The 21,492-nt window shown below is 43.6% G+C and overlaps 1 protein-coding gene across 2 annotated transcripts; it reads right to left on the bottom strand.

Moving 5' to 3' along the window:
* Positions 1-10,336: 10,336 nt before the first annotated feature.
* Positions 10,337-21,246, bottom strand: psph (phosphoserine phosphatase). Of its 2 annotated transcripts, XM_070858105.1 has the most exons (6): positions 20,671-21,245; positions 14,536-14,691; positions 12,922-13,056; positions 11,935-12,080; positions 11,648-11,796; positions 10,337-11,418 (listed from the first exon to the last, which is right to left on the bottom strand). In XM_070858105.1, the coding sequence occupies exons 2-6, from the start codon at positions 14,673-14,675 to the stop codon at positions 11,311-11,313; spliced, it is 678 nt and encodes a 225-aa protein (XP_070714206.1). In that variant the 5' UTR covers positions 14,676-14,691; positions 20,671-21,245; the 3' UTR covers positions 10,337-11,310. The 2 variants fall into 2 exon arrangements, with proteins under 2 accessions (XP_070714206.1, XP_070714207.1); XM_070858106.1 differs by lacking the exon at positions 12,922-13,056 and having other exon boundaries at positions 20,671-21,246.
* Positions 21,247-21,492: the final 246 nt, after the last annotated feature.

A 21,492-nucleotide genomic window follows, 5' to 3' on the forward strand; every position in this document is an offset into this window, starting at 1 on the left:
TTCTACCTCATCTGCTCCTTATGTTAAAGTATCATGCTCCCAACAACTTATTGTATAGAAGTTATCCAAAACTGCCCTCCTGACCCTGTGGCTGTTTTAAATTGATGAGCCCTTGCTGCTAGCAGATTAGCTGCAAAGCTAACTTTGTACTGTTTTAATTGAATGAGTGGATTAGAAAACGGAGTGAATTACGAAGTCAATATGTAGTCCTCCAGATCTAAAACTAGTTTGTGCTATCAGGAGGCTTCTTGAGTTGGAAGAGGGTAATTGGATGAGATACTGACCGAGTTTTTGCTGAGAATGAAATTGAGTGAATTTGGCCTAAATAATTCAGTGCTTCGACAGAATGGACCTGAATCTGCAACATCAAATAGGTAAGTGAAAATTAATTCTAAATCTGGTGCCTTAGAAATGGCAGGATTGGAAGTTGGGCTAGTAATATGTGCAGTGTGTATGATGTGGGATATATTGGTATGCAACGTATTCAGGCGAGTACATATGCATGCAGTGTTAAAGTTCTGTTGGAGGACCAGCTATATTATACTTTGCTCCATGTAGGGGAAGGAAGGATTTCTGCAAGACATCGGCCATTTCAGGGCAGCTGAGGCTTAAAGACCTGCAGCAGACTTCATCTACTGTGCAGCTGCAGGGTCAGCCTTCCCTGGCTTCTTTATCCCATGTGTGATGGCATCTGAGGAGGGGGTGGGGGGGGGGGGGGGGAAGGGAAAGAGTTTATAGGAGGGCACACACACGCTATTGAGAGTATACCTGCCAGACCACTAGCACTGCTCGGGATCAAATTTGACACTAATTCAAGCAGACCACATACTGTAGTGCCAATCAAACCTTGGAGATATTTATCTGTATTCAAGTCTTGATTGTTTGGAGGCCAGAAGAGAGAGCCATCCACCCAGCTGTTCAAGATGTTTACTGCAGAAATTGCAGTTTCAATGCCAGAAGCTAAATCCATCATTAGATCCTCTGTCATGAGGGCCTCTGCTGGAGGTGCCATACGCTCCATGACTGCACTCGTACAAATGTCGAGAACTTCATATACCTGATTTTACTGTTTCTGATTCCTCTTGTCTCCTACTCTCTGGCAATCACCCACTTCCTCTTCTCTGCTTCACTTTCTCCCTGTTTGGTAACTACCTGCTAACTTAGGAATTCACTGTTCTTTATGCCAGTCATTCAGTTCAAATAATACAAAGTTAACTTTGTAGCTAATCTGCTAACAGCAAGACATCATCAATTTAAAATAGCCTGGAGAGTAGTTTGGAAAAACTTTTGTATAAGATTGGTGAATGGAATGCAGCTGTTAAAACTGGAACTGTCATTGCCCTGAAACAATGTTGTATTCTGTGCACATTTTTGCTGCCATTCCCTTACAAAGGAAGAAGCTTCCATTAAACAGGTACAGTCAGGTTCAGGATAATGGAATTGCTCCGTTGGCTCAGACTGGGAGTTGGGGTACTGATATGAAAAGAAAGCCTTGCATTTATATAGCACCTTTCAAGAGCTTAGGGCATCCCAAAGTGCTTTACAGTCAATGTAGTACTTTACAATAGTGACAACACTTCAAATCTAGGAAACGCAGCAGCCAATTTGCACACAACAAGCTCCCACAAACAGCAATCGGATGATCATCCGATAATCTGTTTTACTGATGTTCATTGTGGTATAAATATTGGACAGGATACCAGGGATAACGCCTCTGATTTTCAAAATAGTGCCACGGGATCTTTTACCTCCGCCTGAGAAGACAGATGGTGCCTCGATTTAACGGCACCCCCGACAGTACAGCACTCCCTCAGCATTGCAATGGAGTGTTGCCTAGATTATTGTGCTCAAGAATCTGGAGTGGGACTTGAACCCACAACCTTCTGACAGGTGAGAGTGCTACCAACTGAGCCATAACATGTCTCTCGGAATTGGAATGATCCCTTGCACCGATGGAGCAGAGGGATATAAAAACCCTTCCCATTAGTTCTTAGAAGGCAAGGACTAATTACCAGTGTTCACTTTAAGCCGTGCAGCTGGCTTATCGGCTTTTAAATAGGAAATTTGAATGGCCTGCACAGCCCCTTAAAGGGGTCACGCACCCCCAAAAAATTAAAGGGAGGAACATTGCTAACTATTGAGAGGACGAATGTCAAAATACACCAGTAGGTTTGCAACACAGCACTTTGTAAAATTGGTAATGAACCCTGGACCATCCTTAGCAAGCTCCCAGTGTTGGTTGCTCTTGGATGAGGAATCGCTTGCTGCTGTTTCTACATGCAGAAGTACATCTGTTGACCAGGTCTGCTGAAGAAGCCTTTTCCTCAGTTGAATAGTGGGTTTGTACATTCTTGTCTATATCTGAGGTGAAATACGTTGGTGAAGAAAATACCGATGTAATTAAACCTACTTCAAATGTTTTAAGAAAATCGACATCTGACTTGTTATTTGCTCTGCACCTTCTTTGACCTAAACTGTATCCATATTAAATAGATCTCCTTTCCCATGCTATATTTGTCATGTAAATCTTTCTTGGATAAAATTAATTCACTATGATAAAGCTATGTTAGTGCAAATCAACGAGACCTTAGACAAATATTCAACAAAGCTCACATTTTTAAATGTGAAATTGGATCACCTGATCCACAATCACCTTGCCCCAATGTAATAGAATAAGTTAAAACTGTTCCATATTTAAAAAATGTCATGCTGTTAGACATGTAATACACAATGATTTAAGAGGTTCAAGTGTACTTGTCAGAGATAAGTGACAAATTACTGGTTACAAAATTGTATTTCAATATAAATTGCCAACTGCAGCTTTTTAATAACTAACAAGGAAATGGATCAGAGATTATTGAAAGATAATTACTCTTGGCCATGAACTCTTAAATTTAATTGATGGTCTTTCTTCTTGAGACAAATGTACTCCCCTCTGAGTTTGGTGGTGGGTTCAAATCCCACTCCAGGACTTGACCAAATAATCTTAGTTGACATTACAGTGCAGCAGTGAAAGAATGCCTCATTGTTACAGGTGCTGTCTTTCAGAGAGGAAAAAAACATTAAACTGTTGCTATGTCTGCTTATTCAGGTGAATATTAAAAAAAAATCCCATGACATTTTGGAGAATAGATTCTGTTGTCCTGGTCAATATTATTCCCTCCATCAACAGGACCAAAAATAGATTAACTGGTCATCACATTTGCCACTTGTGGGATCTTGCTGTGTGCAGATTTATGCTTTGCTATTTGCAGCGTTTTTTGAATAGATTATAATTGTCATTGTTAATAGCCTACTTAAATGAATGTCCAAAGTGGATTAGTGACATAATGGTCCAATGTTTTGAAGATTAAGTCTGACATTCAAACTAATGTAAACTAAACAATGTGATCCTTTGACAGTAATTTCATCATCTCCCTCACACAGCTAACAAACCTATTATTTTTTCTTACCTTTTCCAATATTTTACAAGGAGCAATTGATAACAGTGATAGATATAAATTACTCCATGCGTTACATGTATTCAGTACGTGCATGACTTTCTCATGGGATAAATGTATGCATTGGAGGAATTTGTAGCCAATAAAGCTTTGTTTTTGCTTGCGATGCAGAAAACAATTTTACAAAAAGAATCTATGCTTACCTTGCTTCTTAACTTTTTTGTTTACTTTCACTATTAATTTCTGTGTCTATTTAAGTAAAGAAGTTTACATAGTACTTCACCACACCTTCAGAAGGCCTAAAAGTACTTCACAGACAATGAATTACTTTACAGTGTCTTTGTGGAGGCAAACAGGGCATTTCATTCGCATTTGACAATTGTACAGCTGTCTAGTGTTCTGATCAGGGCACACTTGGAATACTGCATTTAGTTCTGGGGAATAAAAGGCATAGAAACAAAGAAATATTTGTATTTATATAAAAGAAAAACGTGGATTTATATAGCGCCTTTCATGACCACCGGCTGTCCCAAAGCACTTTACAGCCAATGAAGTCATTTTGGAGTGTAGTCACTTTTGTAATGTGGGAAATGTGGTAGCCAATTTGCAATGTGATAATGATCAGATAATGTGTTTTAGTGATGTTAATTGAGGGATAAATATTGTCCAGGATATCAGACCTGCTCTGCTATTCAAAATGGTGCTGAGAGATCTTTTACATCCATTTAAGAGGCTTAACATCTCATCCAAAAGACAGCACCTACGACTGTGCTGCATCCTTCAGTACTGCACTGGAGTGTCAGCCGAGATTTTGTGCTCAAGTTTCTGGAGTGGAACTTGACTCAGGTGAGTGGAGGAAAGGGAAAATGAGAGAGAACCTGATAAAAGGTATAGGATATAAACCACTATCTCTGTTGTATAAAATATCTACTATAAGCCCATTGACTCCCACAGCTACCTTGATTACACTTCCTCCCACCCCACTTCCTGTAAGGATTCTCTTCCATTCCCCCCAGTTTCTCTATCTCCATCATATCTGTTCTGACGATGCCACTTTCCACACCAGTGCTCCTGATATGTCTTTCTTTTTCCTCAAACAAGGATTTCCCTCCACCATGGTTGACAGGGCTCTTGACTGTATCCATCATATTTATTGCATTTCTGCTCTCAACCCTTCCCCTCCCTCTAAGAACCATGATATTCTCACCTTCCACTCCACCAGCCTCCACATTCAATGGATCATCCTCTACCATTTCCACCACCTCCAACGTGATGCCACCATCAAACATCTCTCATAGCACCTTCCTATGCAAGCGCAGAAGATGCAACACCTGCCCTTTCACCTCCCCACCATCCAGGGCCCCAAGCACTCCTTCCAGGAGAAACAGCGATTTACTTGTACTTCTTTCAATTTAGTATACTGTATTTGCTGCTCACAATGTGGTCTCCTCTACATTGTGGAGACCAAACTCAGAATGGGTGACCATTTTGCTCAACACTTCTGCTGTCAGCATGTTTGACCCTGAGCTTCCGGTCACTTGCAATTTTAATTCTCCGTCCCACTCCCACTCTCCTCAGTTTCCTACACTGTTCCAATGAAGCTCAAGGAACAGTACTTAATCTTTTGATTAGCTACTTTACAGCCTTCCAGACTCAACATTGAGTTCAATGATTTTAGCTCATTCCCACTGCTCCCATTTTTTTCCAGACAGCAGGTGCTAATAAATCCCTTAATTTTTTTCAAAGCTTATATTTACAACCAGCAAATACTACAAAACCGGCCTCCCCCACCTGCTCCTCCTCCCTCATGTTGGTTACTTCATCTAGTGCTCCCTGATCAAATGCTAACTCTACTTCATGATTCCAGAGTCTAACTGAGCACTCCGAGGAAGGTATATATTCAAATGAAAGGAAGCTAAATCTGCCCTTTGCAAGTGTCAGCTTGGCTCAGTGGTATGTTATATATGCAGACATACTCTGTGTAGTCACTGTATAGTTGCATAAGATGGAGACTTGTTTACCTGATGTACTATCAATAAGGTTTAACTCTGTGTATACTATGCTGGCACCACTAGAGGGTGCAATAGGTGAAGACCAGGGTTTCTTGCCCCAATGGCAGAGGCTGTATTAAAAGAGTAGCCAACATGCGGCTGCCTCACTCCGTAGCTACGAATAAAGGACCAAGGTCACTACAGTTTGAGTAATACATTGCCTCGTGGAGTCATTCATTAGGTACATCAGACATAACTATCACTTTTGCCTCCTGGGTTCAAGCTTCACCTGTAGGTGAACACTTCATCGTCGCACTGAGGGAGTGATACATTCTCAACGGTGCTGCGCTCGCACATGTCAAATTAAGGGTCCGCTCTGGTGGACGGAGATCTCATGGCAACCAGAACAGATTATTGGTCATTTATCTCATTGTTGTTTGTGTTTACCTATAAAACAGAACCTAGGTTTTACTTGGACACACAATCCCTACCCCAGAGAGTATCCAGAGTCAGCTCTATTTGAATAATTTAAGCGAGCCCCAGGCACTGGGATTGCCTCTCATTAAACAAACGAGTTCCTAAGACAGGAAATAATATTTAAGTGGGCCTGAGACAAAGTAGATTTGTTAGCTCCCACAGCTAGTAAAGAACTCAATATTTATCAGTTATTTAATTTTCTGTCCTGTACATATTACAGACAAATTAATAGTAAAAAGAACTTGCTCACTATCAAGAGCCTTTTTTTAAAAAAAAAAACAATGGGAATTCTACAGCCTGCATATCCTGATGGGACACAGCTCTGGTACTGCACCTGTCCCAGAGATGCCTCTCTGATACCAGCCATATTTCTGGTCCCATGATTATTTATATGTGGGAGACAGGGGCTCTGTACTCTGCTAGGGAGTCATGCCTGACTGGGGTCAACTACATGCCGAGACAGGTATCTGGAGAGGAAATAGGCAACCACCATATTGCCTACTTTCTAAAAAGACATACTTTTCGGTTCAATGTTTTGGTGCCAATGCTGGGGCCTCTGCACGGCTGCTCTTGGCATTAGCACAGGTTATTAGTGATTCTTCTTTCAGAACACCTTCCGCTGACCCTAACAGGCAGCCCCAGCATCCAACCTGGACAAACAGTGGGCAATATAATGGAAATCATGGTGATGAAATTGATCCATCAATGCAGCCCCAAAACAGCGGCAGCAACAGAAACAATGCCACAGGGAAATCAACGCTGGAGCATTCAAAGATCCTGCTAAGAAAGCACGATTCAGCCAGCACCTCACTACCAACCGGACGACTCCCAGTGATCCAGAGGCGCAGTGTCCACAGTGTCTGGTCTGCCCTCAAGACCTCCATAATTAGCACCTGTGAAGCGATGCTCACTCGACCAGGAAACATCAAGAATGGTTTGACGAGAACGACCAGAGATCCAGGAGTTAATAAGTTGCAAGCGCAAGGCATTCTTGAACTGGAAACAGCAAGACAACTCTGGAGCAAAAAAGCAGCTCTACAGACATCTGAAGGCCAGGGTCCAACAAAAAACTCGCCACCTAAAGAACAGATGGTGGGTGGAGAAAATGCAGGAGATCCAGCAATTAGCCGACAATCTTGATGTGCGTGGATTCTTCAACGCAGTCAAGTCCACCTACGGCCCAAGCCCAAGGTCCTACCTCACTGCGGACCGAGAACGGAGAAGTACTCATCAAGGACAGAGAGGCAGTCAGTGCCCACTGGAAGGAGCACTTCGAAGATCTCCTTAACCGAGACTCTGTCTTCAACGTGAGTATACTCTACTCCATCCCACAGCATGCTATCCACCATCGCCTCTGTACAACCCCAGCCCAGCATGAGGTTGAAAAGGCTATCCGACAACTGAAGAACAAGGCCTCAGGAGCAGATGGAATCTCCGCTGAAGCACTAAAACATGACAGAGAAGCGCTATTGGCGTGAATACATGAACTAATTTCTCTTATTTGGAAGGAGAGCATGCCAGGGCATCTCAGGAGATGCTTTAATCGTGACCATCTTCAAGAAAGGGGACAAGTCCGATTGCGGTAATTACGAACGAGTTTCTCTGTTGTCTACCACTGGGAAAGTCATCGCAAGAATCCTCCTCAATCTCTTTCTCCCTGTGGCTGAAGAGCTCCTCCCAGAGTTGCAATGTGGATTCCGCCGACTAAGGGGCTCAATGGACATGATCTTCACTGCGCTTCAAATTCAAGAGAAATGCAGGGAACACCACCAACCTCTGTACATGGCCTTCATCGATCTCACAAAGGCCTTCGACACTATCAACTGTGAGGGATTATGGAGCATCCTCTTCAAATTTGGATGTCCTCAAAAGTTTGTCACCATCCTCCGCCTGCTTCATGATGACATGCAAGCCGTGATCCTGACCAATGGATCCACCACAGACCCAATTCATGTACGGACTGGGGTCAAGCAAAGCTGTGTCATCACACCAACGCTTTTCTTGGTCTTTCTTGCTGCAATGCTCCATCTCACACTCAGTAAGCTCTCCGCTGGAGTGGAGCTAATCTACCGAACAAACGGGAAACTGTTCAACCTCCGTCGCCTCCAGACAAGATCCAAGGTCATCCCATTCTCTGTCATTGAATTACAGTACGCAGACGACGCTTGCATATGCGCACACTCGGAGGCTGAACTCCAAACCAGTCAACACTTTCACCGTAGTGTACGAGAACATAGGCCTTACACTAAACATCTGTAAGACAAAGGTCCTCTACCAACTTGCCCCGCCACACAGTACTGCCTCCCGATTATCAAAATCTACAATGAGGCCTTCGACAACGTGGACCATTTTCAATACCTCGGGAGCCTACTGTCAACAAGGGCAGACGTCGATGACTAGGTCCAACACCGCCTTCAATGTGCCAGCGTCACCGGAGGAAGAGAGTGTTTGAAGATCAGGACCTCAAACCCAGTACAAAGCTCATGGTCTACAGAACAGTAGTGATACCTGCCCTCCTATATGTTTCAGAGACATGGATTATATACAGCAGGCACAGCAAAGCACTGGAGAAGTACCACCAACATTGCCTCCGCAAGAACCTGCATATCCATTGGCAGGATAGGCACACCAACGTCAGTGTTCTTGCTCAGGCCAACATCCCCAGCATCGAAGCATTGACCACGCTCGATCAGCTCCGATGGATGGGCCACATCGTCAGCATACCCGATACAAGACTCCCAAAACAAGCGCTCTACACGGAGTTCCGACACAGCAGGCAAGCCCCATGTGGGCAGAAGAAACACTTCAAGGACATCCTCAAAGCCTCCTTTAAAAAGTTCAACATCCCCACCGACTCTTGGGAATCCATAAGAACATAAATAGGAGCAGGAGTAGGCAATTTGGATCTCGAGCGTGCTCTGCCATTCAATAAGATCATGGCTGATACGATCACGGACTCGGCTCCACGTCCCTGCCCACTCCCCGTAATCCTTTATTCCCTTATCGCTCAAAAATCTGTATCTCCACTTTAAATATATTCAATGAACGAGCTTCTACAACTCTCTGGGGCAGAGGATTCCATAGATTTACAACTCGGAGAAGAAATTCCTCCTCATCTCAGTTTTAAATGAGCGGCCCCTTGTTCTGCGAGTATGTCCCCTAGTTTTAGTTTCCCCCATGAATGGAAATATCCTCTCTGCATCTACCTTGTCGAGTCCCCTCAGTATCCCTGGCCCAAGACCACTCAAAGTGGAGGAGAAGCATCTGGAAAGGCGCCAAACACTTCAGAGTCTCTTTACCAGGAGCAAGCGGAAGCTAAGCGCAAACAGCGGAAGCAGCGTACGACAACCTAAGCACCCCGCCCACCTGTCCCTCCAATCACCTTCTGCCCCACCTGTGACAGAGATTGTAGGTCCCGCATTGGACTCATCAGTCACCCTAGAACTCATTTTTAGTGTGGAAGCAAGTCATGCTCGACGCCGAGGGACTGTAAGAGAAGAAATTGATCCTCAGAAGCGATTGTGCACAATGAGCAACAGCCAATCAGGAGCCCAATGGAAATGAAAATCAGACATGGTGCAAAACAGTTTGCCAATTTGTTATCTGAATTTGCTCTTATGCTGAAAAATAATTTCATCCCTCATATTTCCCTTATTTCAATCTAACTTGCATATACCTGCCCACATATATGCAGGCACATTTTAGGTCACTAGGTCTACCCACTGTGGCATGGGGAAGCATACCCACCCCAGCAAATTTTACCTGCCCAAAAATTGGCTGGGGCTATGTGGAAAATATTGCTGCAAGTTAGGCAATTGGTCTTCAAAAAGGAATACCATCCTCAGCGTAGGCAGATTTCCTTTGCTTACGAGTTTTTATTGGTTCCCATTTCACTCTCTTTCAGGTTACTTTTACTACCCATTCTCTTTCAGCCAGAGTTGCTGACCTCACAACCACTTACAAAGCCACTGATCAGAATAAATTCAAGTAGATGAAATGCAAAATCCAGATTACACTTGCTTGCTAAGTTTCTATAGAAGAATGAGATAGGCTAAACGACTGACCTCATTTTTATGATGACTTTCTAGTGGGACTAGGAGAGTTGCTGGGAAACAAAATAAATATGGCAAATTTGAACGTACAGCTTGAAGGTTAAGATCTTGAGTGTGTGTGTGTCACACACGCGCACACACACACACACACTTTTAGTTTTTGGATAGGCCACAGGTTAGAGTCCTTCAGATTAGTACAGCAAAGCACTTCAGCAGGAGAGTTGGTAGAGTTTGCCAAGTACAAAACTTCGCAATTGTGCAGAGTGTGATGGTTTAAACTTATCCATCTGAAAACAGGACACCATGAAAGTCAATGCCAACAAGTAATGTAATGCAAAATGTAGCAAAAGCATTGGTCAGTCACAAATATTGGGGGATGTAAATTCATTTTTATTCCATTTGTCTTTTCTATGCAGAGGGCCAATTCTGCACAAGTTCATGCCAACTGATTTTGTTAATAAAAAAAGATTCAGAATAGAGAATTACAATTCACTTGTAATAATATCTTGATTCGATTTTCTGGGCTGGATTCAAACTCAGAATCCAGGAGGTAAAACAAAAGTGTCTCAAGCAAAATTTTAGTTACATTAATAAAAGCGGTTGCAATATGTTATGTTTCAATATAATTAGATAACATTACAATATTTTTCTGGAAAAAAATCACTATTCTAAATACATTTTACAGGACACAAGTCAACTGGGAAGGTCTGAAAAGGAACACCCCCCACAGGACGGGCTCCTCTTTCCGCAGAGCTTACATAAAAAAGGAGGGATTGTGGGGGGGGGGGGGGGGGCGAGGGGTGGTGGAGTTATGCAGAGCTTACTGGGCTCCTGAGGACAATGGGAAAGGACATTAGGGGCCCAGTCAACAAAGCTGGTTCTCCTATTTCTCCTAAAGGTGACAGTAATGTCTGCCTGCTCACCTTGGATATGCAATATGGAAAGGAGGGCAATCCACAATACATTTTAAAAAATGGTTTCCTTGATACCACAACAGGTATGGGTCTGAGTTTCAACACTCAATTCCTCCAGCCATACAAGAAGCTTCTATAATTTCACTGCCAGGCATCAGGCTGGAGTCCTCCTACAGTGGGTGGCAGGTGGAGAGAACATAAAATCTGGCACCTATCTTGTGACATTGGCAATTGCGCTCAAGGTAATCTAGAGCCCATCTACACCTCCTTTCCAGCTGGTAGAGGCTATGTAGAAGCCAGAAGCTAATTGGGAAGAGATCAATAAGGACATTGCGGGGTTAAAATTATGAACACAAACAGCAGCAAACTTTCTCTTCACATTGCTCAGATATTTGTCAAAAAAAAGTTATTTTTCTTTTTTAAAAAAAAAACACATTTACTTTTCCAGTTCTCCAATAATTTCTTTAAAGCTTGTGACAAACCACTTGGCTTTCTCCTTTACTTGCTGTCGGACAATATTCCCACCAAATCCGATAAATGCATCCTAAGACAGAAAACCAATAGTTTATTAGGCATTTCTGTAAAATCAGCATTTAGTACATTTTAGCAGCAGTCAGAATCTAATTTAAAAATGTAAGGCTGATTGGGGCTGATTCTAGTACTAGACAATGCTGAATAACAAAAGGCTTAAACTGAATGTATATTTAAATGGAGCACACAACTTTTAAGTTACACCTTTGAAGCAACAAAGCAAGTTCTATATCTGTACATACTGCAGGGGGGCACGCCTCCAGGTCCGTGGCTCCATCTCCAATCATAACAACCTTCTTAAAACCTCGTTCTTCTTTTAGAAGACTGATGATTCGGCCTTTCCCACCGGATTCTGCTGTCGGTTGGGTTTCATCAAAACCGGCATAATCACCTGTAATAAAACGAGGTCAACGGTTGGGTATCTGTTATACTTTGTTTCTAGCAGGGAGTTTTGTGCAGTAATACAATTTAGAGGAGGACGAAAGGAAGAGAGGCACAAATAGCTAATTACCATCGTGATGATCCTTACCATTGTAGTAAAACTTCAGTCTGTTTGCATATACATTGGATAAGGGAATATTTATCCTTGCTGCTACGTGTTCCACTATGCTCCTGAATCCACCTGATATCAGGAACACTTGCACACCATGCTGTTGAAGGTGATCAACCAGATCCCTGTTTTAAAAATATAAGTTTAACAGTTACACTTTCATGGGATCAAAACTAAACTGAGATATTTAGTAACACAGCTGCATTGAAAAATATTTTCATCTTAAACGGTTTCTTTCTCACCACACTGTCCCCAGCCCCACTATTTTTCTTTAGCTTCCTAGCACACAAATCGCCCCCCACCTCCTATTGGTTCAGTGTGTAAATGCAACATATGCAGTGCTGAGCCACTGAGCCCAAGGAGGTACCAGGTTCCATTCCAGGCCGAACGTTCCTGCTAAACTGCGCAGCCACGCATTGGTCTGGAGTTCCCACGCAGGCCGCTCACCGGCTCGTCAATGGAAGAAACCGTGCCTGCGCAAAAATTTGAATGGGCAACGTAGCCAGGTAAAGGGGCCCTGCACCAAAAGAAATTAGAGAGAACAATGTCCATGCCTGCTTCAATTACACTATCTCAAGCAGGGCTGATGCTCGGGCCACTAGAGTTACACCTCAGAGACCCACGGCAAGAAAGATTTTTTTTTTTTTTAAAGTGGCAGGGTTCCAGTTTCTGATCGCTATCTACTTGCAATCAGAGATTCTGTGGCCACTCACTATTCTAGGCACACACATTAATAATAGCCACGATGGCGAGGATCAGTGCCTGAAGATCTATACTCGCCACAGGTAACTGGCTTCAGAAGAGAAATGTTTAAAAAAATAATCAGAATTTTTTTTTAAACTTACATTTTCTTCCTCATCTTTCTATATAAATGCAAGTTGTTCCTTCTTTCTTGCTGCAATGAAACTACTTTTATGGTAACTGCTACTTTTTTTTTTTACAATTAATGTGTTTCCAATAGCTTACTTCATGCCCTCTGTTAAATAAGGGGGATGATCAGTTATTAGTTTCTCCACTTGTTGTCGTGAAGGTCGTATTATAGCTAGACGGTCTGTTAAAGCCTTCTTAAATGGGACTGTCCCTCCCATTGCATTCCGTGTCCTGTAATAAATTAATAGCTCAGTTGATTGGAGAAAGTGACTGAATGCTACAATATACCTCACAAATGAAGACAATGAAGACAACCTCTATGGTATAGCATGGTACTGTGCCAAGTGGTACAGACTGATAGATCTAGCAACTCAAATTGAGGCATCCACGAGGCACTGTAAACCATCAGAATTGAATACCATCACATTCTGTAACTTCATGGCCCCGATTTCCCTCACTTCTCAATCACTATCAAGTTGAGAGACCAACCCTAGTATGTTAGTGGTGCAGCAGAATGGTGATGGACAACCAGACAACTAACAGGTAGAGGAGTTTCCAGGAAGATTCCCATCCTCGTCCATGGGGGAAACCAGCACATGTGCAGGAGACAACACCCAAATGTTTGTAAAAGTATTCAGCCAAAAGTGCTAATTGGTTGATCCTCCTCAGAAGGAAAAACAAGAGGCAATATAAGCATTCGGATACCATTTTAAAGGGGGTGCAGGAGCAGAGAAACCTGGGGTTCACATGCACAAGTCTTTGAAGGTGGCAGGACAAGGTGAGAAGGCTGTTAAAAAAGCATATGGAATCCTTAGATTTATAAACAGAGGCAAAGAGTACAAAAGCATACAAGTAAAACATTGGTTATGCCTCAGCTGGAGTAGAGTCCAAATCTGGGCACCACACTTTACGAAGGATGTCAAGGCTTTGGAGAGGATGCAGAGGAGATTTACTAGAATCATACCAGGGTTGAGGTACTTCAGTTATGTGAATAGACTAGAGAAGCTGGATTGTTCTCCTTAAGCAGAGAAGATGAAGGGGGGATTTAATAGGTGTTCAAAATTATGAAGGGTTTTGATAGAATAAATAAGGAGAAACCGTTTCCACTGGCAGGAGGGTCAATAATCAGAGGACACCGATTTAAGATAATTGACAAAAGAAACAGGGGGAGATGAGAAGAATTTAATGTTTTTTTTTTATTATTCGTTCCTGGGATGTGGTAGTCACTGGTCAGGCCAGCATTTATTGCCCATCCCTAATTGCCCTTGAGAGGGTGGTGGTGAGCAGCCTTCTTGAACCGCTGCAGTCCGTATGGTGAAGGTGCTTTTTTTTGTTCCACTACCCGAATTCCACTGAAAAGAGCTGGGCACCGATAATATTGATTTCTAACCCATGTGAGAATGACATTATGACAATACACTAATATGATGTATTGGGTGGTAGGCTTTCTCCTTGCAACTTCTGTACTGGAAAAACTGCATCCTACTTTCTTGCCAGCAGATGAGCCTAAGTTACATTATTGTGATGCATAACACCCTTAAAAAAAGGAGCTTTCACAGGCAGCCTGATGATTACAACTTGGAGAGTCAGCGTTTAAGTTTATGGGGTAAATATAAAATATTGCTCAAAATGGGTAAGGACTGTTAAAATTTAGTACTACAATGGAGTTTACCATTATTAAAAAGTAAAGAAAAGACCATGCACACCTACATTTCTGCTACAGCATCCCCGACTCCACAGAACTTTGCTAGTTCATCAATTCCTTCTTCTTTTATCACTGTGCTGTCTACATCGAAACACACTGCATCGGCACTCCAAAGGACAGCTTTTGTTTCTGAAAGTGTAGTCATATTGCTGTGCAAGGTCCTGTAGAAATACAAAAAAAACACGTTTATAATCCTATAGCATAGTAGAAGCAAAAGCTAAGGTAGCTGGACCACAGCTGTCCCACACTACATATACATCCCGTACAATGTACAAAATAAATCAGATTGTGCTACCTTCCTCCACATTCCTCTCTATCACGTCCAATTTCAGTCCATAATCTATTAACAAATTGTAATAGCTAGCCTGCTGCTAACCTCACTTCTCAATATTAGGACTATGAGTAACCTTGTCTGAGACTCCCTGATGATAGAGATTGTTCCAAGGAAGCAACACGTCAGTTGAAAGGAAACATTTCTAATGGATGTGTTTGGTTCGCTGAAATGTATGCATCTTGAGAGTTTTCTCACAGGTTTGTAGAGCTGTTGCATTGAGTGGCTTAGCCAGTCACGTGATGTTCACAAGACTCAATAAAGCCCCAGTCAGTTGGGTCGAGGTCATCCACGATGAGGTATGCAGTTGTGAGCCTAGTGGATGAACTGGTAATGTGTAGTATGATTGTTAAACCTTTTTAATAAATCAACTAGTTCTTAATAGCAATATGTTGCTATGAATTCTTAAGCAAAGAACCTATGAAGCAAACACATTACAGTTCACCAAATATTACACAGGCTCAAATCAAGTCAGAACTTTGATGTCCCCACGTCCTTGAATCTGGCACCCAGCTTATGAACTTTCCTGGATCCAAATTCTCCCTATCTGGTGAAAAGTTTCTCTTCATCCTCCCCTTGTCCGGAGATTAATGTCCCAGGGTACACAACCTTGGCACATAACTAAGCCTTCTAAGTTTAGCCCAACAATTCTCCTCTAAACTCCCTTCAATAAAACTACATCTTTCCTGTGATAGAGACCAAAACTGAACATTGTACTCCAGATCCAGCCTCAAGTTTTATAAATCATCCCCATAGCTATACACTCATTACAATGGTTTCAACAACCTATCCATAAAACTCTCGAGCACTTTATAAATGTAATAGATGAAGCCTGATGGATCCGTACGAATCTGTGGGGACTACAAATCTACCATAAACAGAGTCTCCCTACAGGACCAGTACCCGCTACCCAGAGCGGAGGACTTATTTGCAATATTGGCTGGAGATAAACATTTCTCAAAATTAGACCTCACATCTGCGTATATGACGCAAGAATTGACCGAGGAATCCAAGCTACTCACCACCATCAACATACATCGAGGCCTTTTCATGTACAATCGATGCCCATTCGGCATCAGGTTGGCAGCTGCCATATTCCAGCGCAACATGGAGAGTCTGCTTAAGTCCATCCCGGGGACGGTTGTATTTCAAGACGACATACTTATCACGGACAGGGACACCGACTCCCATCTCCGTAATTTGGAGGAAGTACTACAGCGGTTGGATCGGGTAGGCCTACGAGTCAAGAAATCCAAGTGCCTGTTTCTCGCACCCGAGGTTGAATTTTTGGGCAGAAGGATTGCCGCTGATGGAATCCGCCCAACAGAGTCCAAAACAGAAGTAATTCGCCTGGCACCCAAGCCCCGGAATGTCTCAGAACTGCGCGCCTTTCTTGGAACTTTAGCATGCTGCTGGAGCCTCTCCACGTGCTACTCAGGAAGGGGTGCGATTGGTTTTGGGGGGACGCCCAGGAACGCACCTTCAATAAGGCACACAACCTTCTGTGTTCCAACAGTGTTTTGACTTTCTTTGATCCAGGTAAAAAGCTAGTTCTCACATGCGATGCGTCAGCGTATGGGGTCGGGTGCGTTTTGCAACATGTCAATAGTGCGGGCAAATTACAACCCATAGCTTATGTCTCCAGGTCATTTTTGCGGGCGGAGCACGGGTACAGAATGGTAGAGAAGGAGGCGCTCGCATGCGTGTACGGTGTCAAAAGGATGCACCGATACCTTTTCGGGGCTAAGTTCGTGTTAGAAACCGACCACAAGCCCCTCACGTCCCTCCTATCCAAGAGCAAGGCAATAAACGCCAACGACTCGGCGCGAATTCAACGGTGGGCACTCATGCTGGCGTCCTACGACTATACCATAAGGCACAGACAACTGTGCCGACGCGCTCAGCAGGCTACCCCTGGCGACCACAGAAGGGTCTGACGAACAGGACTGTGAGATAGTCATGGCAATCAATGCCTTGGAGTCCACAGGTTCGCCCATGACGGCTCGCCAAATCAGAGTCTGGACGGCCAGCGACCCCACGATATCCTTAGTAAAAAGATGTGTCCTAACCGGTGACTGGGCAGAGGCTCACGATGCCTGCACCGAGGAATTAAAACCCTTTCACAGGCGCATGCATGAGCTATCACTACAAGCAGACTGCCTGATGTGGGGCAGCCAAGTAGTCATGTCTCTGCGAGGCAGAGAGGCATTTGTCCTGGAGCTCCACCGCGAGCACCCAGGGATCGTTCTCATGAAGGCCATAGCCAGATCCCACGTCTGGTGGCCTGATATTGACGCGGACTTGGAGCTCTGTGTCCGAAGGTGCACCATTTGTGCCCAACTCAGCAATGCCCCCAGGGAAGCTCAACTGAGCCTCTGGCCCTGGCCTACCAAACCGTGGTCGCGGGTGCACGTAGACTATGTGGGCCCATTCATGGGCAAAATGTTCCTTGTAGTTGTAGATGCATTTTCAAAGTGGATCAAATGCACCATTTTAAACTCGAGCACAACCTCCACCACTGTGGAGAGCCTCGCATGTTTGGTCAGTGACAATGGTCCGTGCTTCACCAGCGCAGAATTCCAAGACTTTATAATTAACCACGGCATAAATCACGTCAAGACGGCACCGTTCAAGCCGGCCTCCAACGCCAGATGGAGAGAGCAGTGCAAATCATTAAACAAGGCATGCTTAAAATCCAAGGTCCCATGCTGCAGGGTTGCCTGTCGCGACTGCTGCTGGCATACAGATCTCATCCGCACTCACTGACTGGGATCCCCCCCCACACAACTGTTGATGAAAAGGACTTTAAAAACATGGCTCATTAATCCTCCCAGACATGCACAAAATCATTGAGGCAAAGTGCCGTAAGCTGACTTAGTACCATGACAGAAATTCGAGGGGGAGATGGAATGAGATAGGGGACAAAGTGTTTGTACTAAACTATGGCAGGGTTCCCAAATGGCTTGCAGGGACAGTAACGGGCAAGGAAGGAAACAGGCTACTGGTAGTACAAATGGACAATGGCAAAACCTGCCGGAGGCATGTAGACCAAGTCAAAAGCAGATTTACCAACAACACTGCGGAACCAGAGGCAGACTACAATGTGGAACTCGCACCACACCTGGTGGACAGACAGAGGGAACAACCTGAGGAAAGGGAAATCCCAACAGACAGCCCAGGCGAGTCAACAACAATCACATCAATCAAAACAGACAACCCAGGAGAGATACCAGCAACCACACCCAAAGAAAAACAGACAGCAAGGCAAACAACTGAACCACAACTCAGATGCTGCACGCGAGAGCTTAGACCACCTGAGAGACTGAACCTGAACAATAAGACCTTGGGGGAGGATGATGTCATGTATCTTACATTATTATTATATAACTGTATCCCAACATGCTATACATGACTGTAATAAGATATGACCTGTAACCACCAGCATACCTTACCACCAGGGGTGCACTTGCAAGAGACAGGTATACAAGGACAGGTCTCAGGCAAGTGCAGCATTCCAGAGCTGTGAAATAAAGGTGCAAGTCCAGAGTGACCTTGACTTCACTACATGCCTCGTGTGAATCTGTACTGAGGGGACAGGACTTTACAAAACCTTTGAATAGAATCCTATAATACAGCACAGAAGGAGGCTATTCGGTCAGCTGATCCCATGCCGGCTCTCTGCAAAAAACACTTCAGCTCGTCCCACTTCCCTGTCGTCCTGCAATTTTTTTTCCTTCAGGTACTTACCTATTCCCTTTTGAAAGCCACAATTGAATCTGCTTCCAGCACCCTTTCAGGCAGATTATAACCACTCGTTGTGTGAAAAGTGTTTCTTCATGTCGTCTTTGGTTCTTCTGCCAATCACCTTACATCTGTGCCCTCTGGTTTTCAACCCTTCCACTAGTGGAACAGTTTCTCTCTATCTACTCTGTCTAGACCCCTCATGATTTTGAGCACCTATAGCAAATCTCCTCAAACTTCTGTGCTCTAAAGGAGAACACCACCAGCTTCTCCAGTCTATCCACATAACTGAAGTCCCTCATCCCTGGTACCATTCTTGTACATCTTTACTAAGGCCTTCACATCCTTCCTAAAGTGCAGTGCCCAGAATCATTTTCTCAACCTGCTCTGTCAACGATTTGTGCATGCATATCCCCAGGTCTCTCTGTTCATACACCCACTTTAGAATTGTATCATTTAGTTTATATTGCCTCTCCTCATTCTTCCTACCAAAATATATCACTTCGCACTCATGTTAAATTTCATCTGCCACGTGTCTGCCCATTCCACCAGCATGTCTATGTCCTCTTGAAGTCTATCACTACTCTCCTCACTGTTTACTATACTTCCAAGTTTTGTGTCATCTGCAAATTTTGAAATTGCACTCTGTACACCCACATCCAAGTCATTGATATATAGCAAGAACAGCAGTACTGACTCCTGGGGGCACCACTGTGTATCTTCCTCCAGTTCAATAAACAACCGTTCACCACTACTTCAACAAAAGCAAAATACTACGGACGCTGGAATCGGAAATAAAAACAGATAATGCTGGAAATACTCAGCAGGTGAGGCAGCAGCTGTGGAGAGAGAAACAGAGTGAACGTTTCAGGTCAATGACCCTTCAGTAGAACTGGAAAAAGTTAGAGATGTAACAGGTTTTTAAGCAAGTGTAAGGGCAGGGAAAGGGGGGAGGGGAGGAAAGAACAAAAGGGAAGGCCGGTGATAGGATGGAAGGCAGAAGCAATCAAGAGACAAAGGGGCCTATCACAGACCTTCCCTTTTGTTCTTTCCTCTCCTCCCTCCTTTTGGCCAATGGTGAAGTTATTTCTGGATGAAACCTTTGTTAGTCTGTTTATGGATCACATTCTCTTTCCTTGGGGGAAATATTTAACAACCAGACTAAACTTATTTTTCATGAATCACTTTTTTTATAGTGAAGCCACATTTTGAGAAATTATTCCCACAACAAAGCCTCACATCAAATATCTCACTGACTGAGTTTACTAATGCAGAAGAATTTGGCACTTTTAAAGACATTAGTGAATTTATGCCCAAAAAGGGTCAAAATCCATATCATTAGTAAAGCATTCTTGAAGTTATAAAAACATGGAGTCAGTCCCTGTCAAGCTTTGAGTTGAAAAAAGAGATTTTATATAGTCCTATTTTCCTGCTTCCTCCCCATATTCTTTTCAAGTATCTAGTGCCTTTTGAATATTGTAATCAATACAGGACCAAACACCACTTATGGCAAATCATAGTCTATTCCAGTAACTATATGGTCAAGTTCCTTCTAATCTCCCTTTCTGATATTATCTTGAGATCGTGGTCTGTCTTCGCTTGATCGGCTTTATAGGTTTGCCTTGTTTATTTCATATTGTTGTATAGTATTTTGAACACCTCTATCAGAATTCCTCAATGTTCGCCTGGGGCAGGGAGAGTGCAGGGGCTCTTTAATTCCCAGTCTGTTCGGGCCTTCACAGCAGACTCACAAGAAACTTTACCTCGGGGCGGGTTTCTTTCTCTGCTTGGCCCCAAGATGCAGACAGCCCTGAATCCTGAAAGAGCCCCGCCAGCCCAGACTCAATATTCAGCCCCAGGAGTTGGTGCGCGGCGTTTGTAAAATAATTACATCAATTTAATTCCCTGACAGCAAGCGCCCGCGGCTTGACTCCAGCTGCTTTCCCGATCTCGCCAGACTTTCAGTTTGTTAATAAAAGTAGAAACAACCCGTGCAAAGAACCGATTTCGGGCCTTGCCCTATTCCAATCAAACACAAAGTGAACAGAAATCCGTATTCTGTACTTACCTCCGAGCTGTGCAGGCTTCCAGCGACAGTTAACTTGTACACAGCACCATTCAAACGCCGACAATCTCAGTTTCTCGTCTTTCAGCGTGGCTAAAAAAAAACCCTTAAAGCTGGTTGCCAGGAGATTGTGTGAGAGTCTTTTCCCGGCGGATGGAAGACTTATAGTGATTTATTCTTTGTACAAAGCAGAAACCCAACACGCCACTTGGCTGGAATGCCCCCGGGATAAATCACAAGATGCGACGTAACTTTAACCAGACGAGAGTCGCCGGAATTTGGAACCAATGGATGGATGGCTTCCGTCCGTTCTGGGACCCAGTCTTAAGTGGTTAATTAAAAGGGCAACATCACGGTCTTCCTTGTCAGTGGGCCCCACCGTACAAGTTTAAAAAAAATGCCAACTCTTGTAAAGTTGTCCTTTGAAATCGGAAAAAACACGATGGTCTCTCGATGAGCTCTTAGATTTGAGAACTTAATGCGTTGACAAAGTTTGTAAAAATGCTGTTGGTAACCAGTCCAACACAATGCTGCATTTTATATCACTGCGCAGTGAACATATTGGCCTGATGACGGCGAACTGGCAGTATTCGCCATAATTTCGCATTTGAAACTGACTGCAACTTCAGGACTTAGCGCCTGCGCAGCCAAATGCAGAAATCTTGACGCTGTGGTCTGTCATTCCCTGCTGCTCCGGTGAAGTGCCTTCAGAAGTTTCACGATGTTAAAGGTGCTATATAAATACAAGTTGTTGTTGTCGTCGTAAACGTAGCAACGCAGATTAATAAGGCCATATAAAAAGCAAACCAAGCACTGGGACTTTTT

The sequence above is a fragment of the Pristiophorus japonicus genome, chromosome 16 (assembly GCF_044704955.1).
Source record: "Pristiophorus japonicus isolate sPriJap1 chromosome 16, sPriJap1.hap1, whole genome shotgun sequence".
Taxonomy (NCBI): Eukaryota; Metazoa; Chordata; class Chondrichthyes; family Pristiophoridae; genus Pristiophorus; species Pristiophorus japonicus.

Bases quoted from the DNA above. Each gene is read 5' to 3' on its own strand.
- psph (XM_070858105.1), bottom strand. From the start codon at position 14,675: ATGACTACACTTTCAGAAACAAAAGCTGTCCTTTGGAGTGCCGATGCA. The intron at 11,797-11,934 runs GTAAGGATCATC...GTTTTATTACAG, and splicing joins ACTGAAGTTTTACTACAATG to GTGATTATGCCGGTTTTGAT. The intron at 11,419-11,647 runs GTATGTACAGAT...TTTCTGTCTTAG, and splicing joins TGGAGGCGTGCCCCCCTGCA to GATGCATTTATCGGATTTGG.